General features: G+C 41.0%; 1 protein-coding gene across 3 annotated transcripts in view; it reads right to left on the bottom strand.

Moving 5' to 3' along the window:
• Nucleotides 1–2,307: 2,307 nt before the first annotated feature.
• Nucleotides 2,308–13,876, bottom strand: part of FAM149A (family with sequence similarity 149 member A) — a 37,810-nt gene continuing 26,241 nt past the window's right edge. Inside the window, exons 10-15 of one of the 3 annotated variants that reach the window (XM_084877716.1) lie at nucleotides 11,641–11,744; nucleotides 10,715–10,924; nucleotides 8,140–8,263; nucleotides 6,826–6,954; nucleotides 5,845–5,923; nucleotides 2,308–3,287 (exon numbers count right to left, since the gene is read on the bottom strand). In XM_084877716.1, coding sequence (XP_084733842.1) covers nucleotides 3,214–3,287; nucleotides 5,845–5,923; nucleotides 6,826–6,954; nucleotides 8,140–8,263; nucleotides 10,715–10,924; nucleotides 11,641–11,744 — 720 coding nt within the window. In that variant the 3' untranslated portion in view covers nucleotides 2,308–3,213. Of the gene's footprint in view, nucleotides 3,288–4,215; nucleotides 4,301–5,844; nucleotides 5,924–6,825; nucleotides 6,955–8,139; nucleotides 8,264–10,714; nucleotides 10,925–11,640; nucleotides 11,745–13,876 lie in introns of those variants that run through there. The other 2 variants (XM_084877718.1, XM_084877717.1) reach the window with 2 other exon arrangements.

Here is a 13,876-nt window from a genome sequence, read left to right as displayed (position 1 = left end):
TTAATGAGCTCGCTAAAATCACATACTGATTTTTAAGTATATTTGTAAATTATTTTGATGTTTTTTGTGAAGAATGAATTTTTTTCTTTTTTTCCCCAATTTTTAAGACCTTTTATATTTTAATCTGGCCCTATCAAATTGGCTAGGACATCCTGTATAGTGATGAATAACTTTGGTGGCTAGCAGAAATTTTTTACATTCCTCTGGTCTCAGAGGGTATAGTTGAATATTTTACAATTAAGTGTATAGTTTGCTTTAGGGTTTTTTTTTTCTTCTTATCTCACTAAATATCCATAAGCAAATTATATTTATTCCCTTCTCTCCCTAGATTACTAGGAAATTTTATTATGAATGACTTTTTTTCAAAGACTTTGTCTCTGTTTATTGCGAATATCAATGTTTGGTTTTTTTGACATAATTTGTTCATTGATTATTTTTCACATGGTAGACCAAACTTTAATGCCTTACATAGATCTAATTTGGATGGTATTTATTACCCATTTCATACCTGCCTGATTTGATTTGCCACTATCTTGCTTAGGAGTGTATCCTCTGTGTTCAGAGATGAGATTAGCCAATAACTTTCTGGGTGTTTTTTTTTTTTTTTTTTTTAATACCCTTATCAGTTTTTGTATAAAGGTTATGCTAGCCTTAGAAAATAACTTCCTATTACCTTGAGGAAATTTTATATGGGAGTTATCGATGGTATATTTTCCTTAAATATTTGGAAGAATTAACCCTGGAAGTCATCAGGACTTAGAAGTCTCTTTGAGAGAAGGATTTTGATTATAGATTTAAGTCTATAATGGATATAAACCTTTCCAGGTTTACTATTTCTTCTTTGTCTGGTGATAACTAATATTCTTCAAGAAGTTTGAACATTTCATCTAAATGATCAAACCAAATTAGTCATAATATACTGGTTAAATTCTAACATCTGTAAGATCGGTAGTGATATGCCCATTTTTATTCTTTGAAAAACTTTTCCTTCCATTTGACTTCAAGGATTCTACATTCTCTTGATTTTTATTCTCCCTCACCAGTCATTTTTATTGTCGGATTCTCTGCTTTATTTTCACACCCTGTACCTCCAGATGTTAAAGAGGGTCAGAACTCTTTCCTCGCGTCTTTGTACTCACTCTCTCGGTTACCTCATCCATTTTAGTACCTAAATACCATCTCTCTGCTGAATTATACTTCCAGTCTATACCTTTTCTCTAAACCCCAGGTGTAGATACCCAAATACCTCAACATCTCCACTTGGGCATCCAATAGGCATCTCAAACATAACATGTCCGAGCCAAAGACTTGAAGTCAATATTGATTCTTTAGTCACATTTCACATCAAATTCCACAGAAAATCCCACTGACTTAACTTTCAAAACACATCCAAAGTCCTCTGACTTTGAGCTACATCATTGTCATATGACTGACACATCATCTCGGGTCATATTGCATTACTCCGTCCTAAAAACTGTCCAGTTGCTTCCTATTTCAAATAACCTTCCCTTTCCCAGGTCAAAAAGGATCTTAATCACTCCACTCCCATCATCTGTTTTCACCCTCTGGCTTATTCCATTCTATGCCCCAAAGGCCTTTTTGCTGTTCTTCAAACCCCTGGGTATGCTCCTATTTTAGGCCTGTGTGTGTTTTCTCCTATGTCTAGTATCCTCTTTTTCATAGCTACATGGCTTTTCATCTGATCTTTGCATCTTTGCTCAAATATTACCTCTACAATAAAGCCTTTCCTTTCTAAAGTTGAAGCCCTATTTTATGTTGCTTCATAGCATGTATTGCTATCTGACCTTATATTATATTTTTGTTGCTTTGGTTATTGAAAACAATTACAACAAAAACATAGTATCCAAATGATTTATGATATTAAAAAACTGGTTGCCTTCTCCACTAGACTTGAAGTTCTGTTAGGGCAAAGACTTGATCTTGTTCAGTCCAATGCTTAGAACAGAATCTAAATGAAAAGAAGGTGTTTGATAAACATTTGATGAAATAATAAATCCATGATGATGACCATACAGAAATGTTATCTTCTGAAACAAATTTTAAAATGGAGTATTTATCAAAGAGGTAAAACCCTGAAAAGCATAGATATATATTTTGAATTCACAAAAGAATGTTTGCTATCTGGTTAGACATATAAATGAGTGAATAACCTATATATATGCGCAGAATATAGAGGTATTCACACAAATTATATAAAAATTGGGAACTTAAACAAGCTTTTATAAATGCAATAAATTTATGAAAACTCAACACTTTATAATTTATCAAAAATTAAAGAATGAAAAACCCTGGACAATTGATCTGTGATCATAAGAAAACAATGACAATAAAAATATCATACACAAATGATTTGTGATATTAAAAAAATGTTCCTCTTAATTGGTATAGCAATTATATTCTAGTTCAGAATAACAATATGTATATTTCCTCTTATATTTTAAAAATTGAGCAGTTTTTTTACACGTTTTTATATTATTTTTCAATTCCTTCATTCTTTCTTTGGTTTTGGATAAATTAACAGACATTTTATTAATGTACTCTCTAACTGTTATTTAAAAACTAGAGGCCCAGTGCACAAATTTGTGCACAATTGGGGTCCCTAGGCTTGGCTGGTAATCAAGGCCTATCAGAGAGCCTGCCAGGGGGAGGGGACCTGGGAGGTTCACTGGCTGGCCCCACCCCTGATTGGTAGGGGGCAATCTGGGGCAGAGCTGGCAGGTGGGAGGGGCCATGGGAGGTTGAGGGAAGCAGATCAGGGTTTAGATCAGGCTGGTTGGCTACCGCAGTGCATGTCATAGCAACTGGTCATTCCAGCCATTCTGCTGATCCTGTCGCTATGCTTTTATATAAAGAGATTAACCTCAGGAGTAATTCAGTTTGCCTTTTTCAATTTTTTAAAATATATTTTATTGATTTTTTTTACAGAGAGGAAGGGAGAGGGATAGAGAGATAGAAACATTGATGAGAGAGTAACATTGATCAGCTGCCTCCTACACAGCCTCTACTGGGGATGCGCCCTCAATCAAGGTACATGCCCTTGATTGGAATCGAACCTGGGACCCTTCAGTCTGCAGGCCAATGCTCTATCCACTGAGCCAAACCAGTTAGGGCTGTTCTTCTGTTTTTCAAGTGACAAGTGGTCGCAGAGGCTCTGGGTGGCCCAGGAAAGGCTGCAATTCTGGGGCAGCAACATCAAGATGCCACTTGGAATCTCTTTCTTAGAGTCAGAGCTGTCCTCTGAAAAGACTTGGGTGGATACTGTGTACCTGAAATGCCAACCAAAAGTAATTCTCATTAACATGTTAAAAATCCCAGCTCTCAAAAGCGTTGTTTTGTATAGTCCACGCACATGGTATTTTTCAAAAAGAAAAAAGGTATTTAACGTCACTTTTACACACCAGGAAACAGACACATGCAAAAACTGCCATCTGGGGTGGAGAAGGAGAGGAGCTCACCCCACCACGCCTTGTGCTGGCCATGTGCTCTTCCAGGCAGGTGGGTGCAGGGACCTTCTCCCCAGAGGTGGGTCCCAAGGCCCAGGCAGTTGAGTAGGGAGCTCTGTCAGCCCCACGGGGGTAAAAGCAAAGTCACCAGCCTTCCTGCTGGTGGGGACACCCCATCAGCTCTTCCTCTCTCTTTTTTCCAGCCACAAAAACAATATGTTGGTAAGTTAATAGCTCCAGCTACTTTTTGACTTGGAAGCAAAGGTAAGAAAGAGACCACATGCTTGCTTGTCAGAGGAAAAAAAAAAAAAAAAAGAAATCCTTAGAAATAGAGAAACAACTCTCTCGATGCACGCTCATTCCCTTCAACAGAAATGAAAAAGGGACTCGGATCGTCAGTAATAATTGTCACAAGTTTCTGAAAGGAGCTACACTGACTTAGACTTGGTGAACAATCAGGAGTGTGCAGTTAAAGCAAACTCAGAGCCCAGTTCCGTCTCCTAAGCTCACTCCTGTGTGCCCAACAAACTAGCTGACATCCCCACTTAGCATGCTGTAGTCAACGCTCCAAAACACTTCATCAAAAATCCTTTCTCCCACAGAATCATAAATATCAGCCTTCACTCCTTTCTCTCTCCCATACCACAGGCTGTTCCTCCCAATTGGGTGGCTCAGGCCTCCTTTCGGAAGGTTCTCTGCCGCTCTGCCCACCTGCATATCCAGCCCGGTGGCCCTGCTCGCCACTCCCACAGCCCTTTCCATCTCCCCACTAGCCTGAATGTTCCTTCAGGCGCAGAACCAAATGCCTTTGGTTTTTGAATCTCTGCCTTTAGCACCTATAAACGAGGAGATAATGGTTTGATTACTGATCAGGACATATTCCCAGGTTGTGGGCTCCATCCCCAGTGTGGGGCATGATCTATGACTCTCTCTCTCTCATCATTGATGTTTCTACCGTATCTCTATCCTTCTCCCTTACTCTCTGAAATCAATAAAGAGATTTCAAAGAAGAAAAATAAACCTTGATTCCAGGGTGGCACACCTCATGACAGTGCCCGGTGGCCTCCATGAATAAAAATGTTAGTCATACCTGAAGCATGTGTGTGACACAGGACAAGCTCTCCTTGGATCCCTTAGGAGCCAAGTGTCCACATACTTAGACCCTGGTATAGTTCTTTTCCAAATGTCATCTTGCCTATGGTGATTTGATCAGGTGTAGAGAGCCTTCTGGGAAGGCACATGGACATTCTTTTAATTCTTATCAGCTGAGCCCGAGGGCACTGGCAGAATCCTGTTATCAGTACTGATTTCTTATCTTTATCCAGGTGCTTGGAATGAGGAACAAATAGGACCTTGACTCACCCAGGTCTTGATATGCTAAATCTTGTACCAAAAAATAAGGAGCTTACCCAGATTTTGATGAATAGATCTGGGCACACCCGAAACTCCTTTTGACCTTATAATCCCTTTTGGAAACCAATAAATATGCTGTTGTCTGTGGTGAGTGTGACTGTCTCTCCATCAGAGAGATGGTGCCCTCCTAGCGCCCAGCTTTATGAATCTATTTCTGCCTCTTGTCTCTTTCTTTCTCTAATTTCTTCATCCCCAGATCCTCCACTCAGGAACCTGTCGCTTTTCCGTGCGGGACGTGGAAAACAGAGAAAATGCCCACCGCAATCAGGTGCTTTACTTTTCATTACCCTTGACTATGTTTGAGTGATTTCACAAATTCGATATTATCCTCACATACATATAAGCAGCAGCAATGGTGTGTTAGTGATCAGAGGCAGTTAAAGATGAGAAAGTATTTTGCAACAATAAAAGTTCATTTTGGTCAGTCTTTTGCATTTGAAAAAAAATGTTGGTCATAGTTTGAAAATAGAACATCATTGGCTTGAATTCAGATGAGAAACTTTATTCTTCGAAGAGCACACTTATCAGTAAAACTCTACATAAATAGACTGTACTGGTATGTATTAATTTTATTGAGCATTTTTATCATTAGATCTTCAGAGAGAATCTAAGATTAGGGTTTCATTCAGGAGAAAAGCATGAACCTCCACAGCTGAAGGAGACACTAATTTCCCATAGGACTCACAAGCCACCCTCCCCTCACCACCCCTTTTGTTTTGTTTTTTTGAGGGTGAGATCTTAAGTTGATTAAGAAGCATTTGGGCATTTTCCTCTGCAACGACAGGTTTTGCCTTTGCAGTTTTGCTCTTTATAGAGATTTCTAAGGTCTGGTTGTAGACTACAGACCTTGGTATTTCCTCTGACAGGGTCCACCACAGTCCTATCCAAATAGCAGTCTTCAACTTCTTTTTCAAAACGTACACTTTCACATATTACATCATTTTATTTATACATGGAGAGCACTGACCTGTCAGCAAACCTTGACCTGTCCAGGTGTGACCAGCAAACTCCATCAGAGTCAATGAACCTTTTCGAGGGGTTTCTGACTGTCAGGAGAAAAATAAAATGAGGAATGAGTTCTTTTGTTTCTGATACGTTTTTCCTTGTTGTACATTTAGTCAAAAGTATATATTTTTTACACTCAATATTATTTTGTATAGATTTCAGGTGTACAGCATAGTGGTTAGATAATTGTATACTTTACAAAGTATTTCCCTGATATTCCTAGAATCCACCTGGCACCATTAACAGATGTTACAATATTTATTGGCAATGTTCCCTATGCAGTACTTACAACCCCATGACTATTCTGTAATACCCATCTGTACTTCTCCATTCCCCCTCCACGCTAGCAACCATCAGTCTGTTCTCTGAACCTATGTGCCTGCTTCAATTTTTTTTATTTTGTTCTTTAGATTCCACATATAAGTGAAATGATATGGTACTTGTCTATCTCTGACTTATTTCCATGCTGTCACCAATGGTAAAATTTCATTCTTTTTTATGACTAATATTCCATTGAATATATGTATGTCTGTTTGGCACAAATTCTTTATCCACTTGTCTACTGATGGGCACTTGGGCTGGATAGTTTTTTTAAAATATGTTTTTATTGTTTTTAGAGGGACAGGAAGGGAGAGGGGGTGAAACCATTGATCAGCTGCCTCCTGCACACCCCTTACTGGGGGTTGAGCCCACGCATGTGCCCTGACCTGGAATTGAACCAGTGACCTTTTGATACATGAAATGTGACTCAATCAACTGGGTCACACCAGCCAGGCATGGGTTGGATATTTTTAAAAACCAAATTATAGTTAACACAATGCAGTATACAGGTCATGCATATGGAAATGTACACTCGAAACCTGTATGATCCTGTTAGCCAATGTCACCCAACACTTTAATTAAAGCAAAAATAAAAACGAAGTATAGTTAGCAGAGAACCTACCCGGAATGTATGGGTTGTGCTGGGCCTTGAAGACTGTTCCACAGTCAGAGATCTTTCTCGAAGAGGCGATCGTTCTACACTATTGGGGACTGCACTTAACACACGGCTTTGTGCGTGCCTGCCTCTGCACTAAATGAGAGATAATGTTATTGTTTAAATAAAATTCAAACCTTAAAAAAAATCTACATACGCTTCACTCCTTTAGTCATTCATTTGTTCACTTATTTAAAAATGTATTTATATGTTGTTAAACATGAGATCTACTAAGCATAAATAGAAAAATATTTTAATTATGGAATTGCGTTATTTAGCCTAATAAAATAATAGTGTCTTAATCGGTAAATGTGGGTAAAAAAAAACCTTCCTACATCAAATTCTTAGTATTAAACTATAATAAAAATGTAGTACTGCAGTTGGGAAGCATTGAATTTTTTTTAAAAGGTTATATTTGCCTTCTTTGGTGATTTCACGCTCAGCCTCAATATTCTAAGATTAAATACTGAAGTGTTGCCACTCTGCCCTCCTGGACATGGGCCCGTGGCAATGCTCAGGGAGGCACAGGGATGCAGGAGAAAACATGGCCGCGGCGTTGTTCTCTCTCTCAGCCTTATGTCGCCACAACCAGGGTGCTTCTGTGTTCTGTGAAATAGCACAAGCTGTCTGTAGCACAGCAAAGCATGGGTCATTGTGAACCATGGTTATGCCTATGACCGGCAGCATAGCTTCCCCAGACCTTTTCCAACTGCAGGGCTGAGTCAAGCTTGGCTGCAGAAGGGACTGCCTCCACATTGCAGTGAACAGGAGAGTTAGCGGGGGAAAAAGGAGAGCGGATAAGAATGGCAGCGGTATGTGACTAAGTTCCTCATTTATGCCAGTCATTATTTAACACCCTTACATTCATTGAATCCATGTAACCATATTTTGAGGTAGCAGTGATCATTGCCCTTTGATAGATGGCAAAATTGGGGCTCAGAGAGATTCATTTCTACCAAATCACGGAGACTGGGTGGCAGGATTCCGACACAGATCCGCCTGTCTCCTCACCTCACCTTCATGCTATTTTCTGCTCACCATCCTGACCATCTGGTATTTCCTGGACACCTAAGCTCCCTCATTTAGGGTAAGCCATGTTTTCATTTCACAAAATAGTGAATGAACCCTCCCAGCCCCTGGAAATTCTCACAAGCCACTAGCTTTCAGGGAGCAGATTATGGGGACATTTTATGTTAATGATTTCACTGCAAAATACCAAGATTATAAACTGTTGGTTTGTTTGTTAAATGGTGCACTTTAATATAATGGAATCTGTCTTACAGAGATAGGGCGAGATCCAGGAGCTGCCACCTTCTGCTCGGCGGGCTCGGGACCGATGGGAGGTAACCTCGGGACCTGTGTGGTGTGGATGGGTGGGGAGGACATGAGGTCCAGGCCAGTTTGCCTGTGAACACAACAACACGCAACTGAGCATCCGGGAGTCAAGACAGGGAGAGGACAGACCTTACACAGCTCCTGATGTGAGTTCTTCACCACAGTCTGCTTTCCAAGAGGAAAGAGCTGAGTTCAGGAAGACAGATGTGGAAGGAGCCTGGCACCAGCTAGCTCTGTCACCTTCTCCTTGCTCAGCTATCACCCTCAGCCTGTGTTGACCCAGTGACCAGCTATTCTAACAACAGGGCAGAGTAGAGAGGTAATGGAACATCTGTGTTGACCCAGTGACCAGCTATTCTAACAACAGGGCAGAGCAGAGAGGTAATGGAACATCTAGTTCTGACCCTATGAAATTTACAAGTTACTGAAAACACAGAAACAATTAGAGTACAATGCAATGCAATTTATATGACAACATGTTATGGCACGTGTTTCTGAATATAAGCACTGTAGAAATTTAGGAAATTGAGTGATCAATAAAATAACAAAATTAAGCCCAGCTGGCAGGACTCGGTAGTTGAGCGTCAACCTATGAACCAGGAGGTCACGGTTCTATTCCCATTCAGACCATATGCCCAGTTTGCAGGCAGGATCCTTGTTATAAGAATGTTATGGTCACCCTGACCGGTTTGGCTCAGTGGATAGAGCGTCGGCCTGCGAACTCAAGGGTCCCAGATTCGATTCCGGTCAAGGGCATGTACCTTGAATGTGGGCACATCCCCAGTAGGGGTTGTGCAGGAGGCAGCTGATTGATGTTTCTCTCTCATTATGTTTCTAACTCTCTCTCCCTCTCCCTTACTCTCTGTCAAAAAATCAATAAAATATATTTAAAAAAAATAATGTTATGGTCATAAGGAAACCCCTCTAATGTGTGAAATGATTATTGTATGAAATGTTTGCTGCGTGGAGACCCCAATATTCTAACTTCCAAATTGGTGAATGCCCCACTATCTTGATGTGAACGCCCTAAGTCCTTAAAGTGTTTTTTTCCTCAAAAAACTAAAAATGGAACTCCCATTAGACCCAGTGATCCAACTTCTAGGAATATATCCAAATAAACCAGAAACACCAATTAGAAAGGATATATGTACTCCTATGTTTATAGCAGCACAATTTACCAGGCTAAGATTTGGAAACAGCCTAAGTGCCCATCAGCAGATGAATGGATTAAAAAACTGTGGTACATCTACACAATAGAATCACAATAGAATACTATGCTGTGGTAAAAAAAAAAAAAAAAAAAAAAAAAAAGAGTTCTTACCATTTGCAATAGCATAGATGGTACTAGAAAGCATTATGCTAAGTGAAATAACCCAGTCAGAGAAAAATAAATATCACATGAGAATATAATGAACAACAGAAATTGATGAACAAAAATAGATCCAGAGACAGAGAAACATCAACCAGACCATCAAACCTCAGAGAGAAGGTAGGGGAGTGTGGGGGTAAGGGAGAGAGATCAACCAAAAGACTTGTATGCATGCTTATAAGCCTAACCAATGGACTCAGACAACAGGGGGGTGAGGGCATGAGTGGGGAGGATAGGGGGGATGGGGGATAAGGACACATATGTAACACCTTAATCAATAAAGAAATTTTTAAAAATGTTTTTGTTGATTTTTAGAGATAGAGGAAGGGAGAGAGAGAAATTGAAATATTGATGCATCAGCAATGATCTTCTGCCTCCTGCATGCCTCTCCACTGGAGATTAGCCTGAAATAAGAGCACGTGCCCTGACTGGGAATCAAACCTGTGACCTCTTGATATATGAGTCAATGCTCAACCACTGAGTCACACTGACCAAGGGCATGGGGACCTTCAATAACTCCCTCCCTTGCTGCAGTGGCATATGATCCAAGTAGTGTCCCCAGAGAGAGACAACACAATGGGGTGCCAATCTATACTAATAAAAGAGTAATATGCAAATTAGACTGGGTCAAGCGGCCATCTTTCAGATGTCCAACTTCCTTCCAGACAAAGCCATGGTGGTGGGGGCCGAGGCAGAGAGGGCAGTTGGGGGCCTGATCTTGCCAGCAGGGGAGGACAGTTAGGGTCAACCAGGCCGGCAGGGGAGGGCAGTAGGAGGAGATTAGGCAGGCAGAGGCAGTTAGGGGCGATCAGGCAGGCAGTCGGACATCCCCCAAGGGGTCCCCAATTGGAGAGGATGTAGGCTGGGATGAGGGAATCCCCCTCCCCCATGCATGAATTTTGTGCACTGGGCCACTAGTAAGTTATAAATATAGCTAAGAACTGCTGTAAATAAAGCTGCAACAAAATTCATGCCAAATACTCAAATGTTAAATATTCAATTCATGTCAATATTCAAATGCATAAACAACTTAGAAAAGTGTCTACATAAGTTTGATAGAGGATGCTTTCTCTAGAATAATCCATGAGCCCTAAGTGAAAAGAGCCTCTGTCCTCTGTGACTTTGGTTTACCCTGAGAGAAGCAGGACTTACAGTCTTGTTACCCTAAGCATCTCCTCACTGTCCACATTGGGGGTTTTCATTCTCTGCGAGTCCGAAGTGAGAGAAGGCAGTCTCCTGTGAACCGGTGTTTTCTTTGCAGGAGTCTGTAGTCGGCAGGAGTCTGAGATTCGTCCCAGACGGTGGCGGGTGGCAGAAAGGGTACTAGCCCCCACACTCAGTGATTTGTCCTCTTGTTCATTCCTGGGGAAGGGAAATCAGGTTAATTACTGGGATGCAAACTCTGTGAGAAGAGGGAACATTTGCCCATTACCAGACACCGTCGAGAACAGTGTCTGGCTCCTAGAAGATACTCCTATTTGTTGAAAGGATAAACAGATTATCATTTCCAATTCCGTTCCAATTCCAATGAAACATCATCAATAGAGAGAAAAGATCTAGGCTTCTTATTCTTTATAATCAAACACGATAGCCCATTAGATTGAATTCACTGCTGCATTCTCTCTTTCTTTTTCTTTTTTAAATATATTTTTATTGATTTTAGAGAGGAAAAGAGATGGAGAGAGAGAGAGAGAGAGAGAGAGAGAGAGAGAGAGAGAGAGAGAGAGAGAAACATCAATGATGAGAGAGAATCATTGATCAACTGCCTTATGCACATTCCCAACTGGGGATCTATCCCACAACCCGGGCATGTGTCCTGACTGGGAATCAAAATCTCACTTCTTGGATTGTAAGTCAATACTCAACCACTGAACCATGCTGTCTGGGTCCCTTTTTCTTATCTGCCCCAACCCTAATCCTTTTGTGGTCAATATAAATATGAATAGCGTATTTTATCCTCACACACTGGCTGTGTCCTGCCCTGAGAGTGATTCCCATTCTCTCATGCCCTCCACAGTCCGGGTGTTCACTTGTGTGCAGCATAGGGAGGAGGCTGGGCTGTTATTTCACATACGTACTGTGTCCTGTCGGCAAAGTGGGTCGGCCTCTGCTGAAGCGGTTTGGCTTGAATTGTCATCACACCATTCAAATCACTATAAAAATTGTTGGAGAAGCGATGGATCTGAGGACAGTAAAAACAATAAGAGTTTAAAAGCATCCATAGCCATTGCCATCACAAATGCCTGCTAGGGATCCGCAGGAAGCAACGGCACACTCAGACGGGCTCATTGGAGGAAAATTCAATAAAGGGACTAGAGTTTATGAAGAGGCGGGGCGCAAAACTAACAAGGAACAGCTTAATTCCCCAAGGCCAGTGGGCACACATGCCCACACTTGGGGCTGGAGCGACAAGGGTCCTGCCTGGAGAAATGCCACCAACACATCATGACCTGGCAGCCAGGAGAAAAGTAACACGACTCCTCCTTCTTCCCTAACCTCTGAGCTCCCCCTGTGGACACTGCTGGGCAGGGCAGCCAGGGAAGGCAGCCTCCAGGGCACCCCAGGGGGAGGCAGGTGCAGAGAGGACAGGAGAAGCAGAGCGAACGTGTCCCAGCTCCTGACTGGTCAGCTTGCTTTCCACTCTCCTCCTGTGCCCTGCACAGCTCCGCCCTCTGCTTCCGGGGAGCAGCATGAGGCCTGGAAACATCCTAGCACCAGGTCCAAAGGTTTATAAATCCCTGTTCTAACTGCTTCCTGGTTGGTGATCATGGGAAGGCTACTGTGGAGTTTTAATTGCCTGATCTCTCCATTGGGAATAATGACACTTACTTCATATCATTATTATGGGAGTGAAATTAGACAACAGTGGTGAAAGCACGAATGAAGGGCTCAATAATCAATTCTTTATTCCAGTTCCTTAATATGTCCAACTGGGATTCAAAATAATAGTTATACCTAAAGGAACAGAGTATCTGAGACTAGAATTCTATTCCGGGTGAAGAATAGACTCAGCAACCACACTCACATTGTCCTCATGTTGGATAAATGTAAAAAGAAATGTTAGAGGAATAAGTGACGACCTGATGCAATTATCACTAGAATGCTTTGACTATTTCAAAATAAGTTCTATTAATACTTATCTGTACTTTTACCTCTGTTGTAATGCATTTTGTTTCAACATTTATCCAAAAAAGAACCTCAAAGTAGATGTAGAAAAGATTTCTTCAAACTTTTAAAGACCACGAAATACCTATAAATAACTGCTTAGATATCATCAGGCAAAATAAATAAATTTGAGAAACTGGAGCATTTGCAGAATGTTCCTGTTTCTCAAGTTTATTTCTTCTGCCTAATGTTTAAAGGTTCCATGTTGTTATCAACTCTTTGTTTCTATGTAATCCACGCTGCATAGTTTACTATGCAAAATGGGAAATGATGTTGAACCAGTCAGAGCAGTTTTAGAGACACAACAAGCCCATAGCAATTCCAACAACAAAAGCAAATGAGCCTTATGGTAAAGCCCACACACTGGAGAAGAAAGCAATCCCTTTAGATATTCCTGCTTCAAACCGCTACTCACCCAACTGCACGCTCCTTTCAGGCCCGTGTCCTTTCACTCGCACAAAGGCATTCTGTAGCCTTGCTCCTGTGCCAGGCGCATATTTTGCCTCTGCCTTGAGTACCTCCCCTTCCTTTGCAGCTTACCAATTTTGCCTGTTGTTTAAGACTCAGTTAAGGTCTTACTCTACTTCAAGCATGTCAAACTCAAAGGCTAACACGGGCCAAATAAACAAGGTTTACGCTTATGTGGGCCGCAAAAAAACAAAAGCTTCCATATTCATAGAAACATAGATTTATTTCAATAGATACATGCTGAATACAAAGGGCTAAAATAAACGAGTCATCATTAACATAAAATAATAGAACATTTTAATAACAATTCATATTTTTTTCTTGAACATTAACTTACTAGACACTGAATAACTGCACAAATGAATAAGCGTAATGCAAATAAACCTATTTTTCTTGTTCTCCGAAAGCAAAATATTTCCTGTTGCACACGCCAAACAAGTCAGTGCAAGACTAAAGACATGGCTGCTAAAATATTCAATGCTGATATCAGTAGAGAGAAATGGTAGGCCTGCGCATAAGGAGCATAATGGAAATGTGTGCATCACAATTATAATAATCAGTCATTAGCAAACGTTGTAGTTTTATTATTAATGACTAGAGGCCAGTGCACGAAATTTGTGCATGGAGGGTTAAGGGGGTTCCACAGCCCAGCCTGCACCCTCTCCAATCTGGGAGCCCTTG

The sequence above is a fragment of the Pipistrellus hanaki genome (genome assembly GCF_964339955.1).
Source record: "Pipistrellus hanaki genome assembly, chromosome: 3".
In the NCBI taxonomy this organism is placed as follows: Eukaryota; Metazoa; Chordata; class Mammalia; order Chiroptera; family Vespertilionidae; genus Pipistrellus; species Pipistrellus hanaki.
The sequence above is the reverse complement of the archived record's forward strand: the minus strand, read 5'-3'. Positions and strand labels throughout refer to the sequence as shown.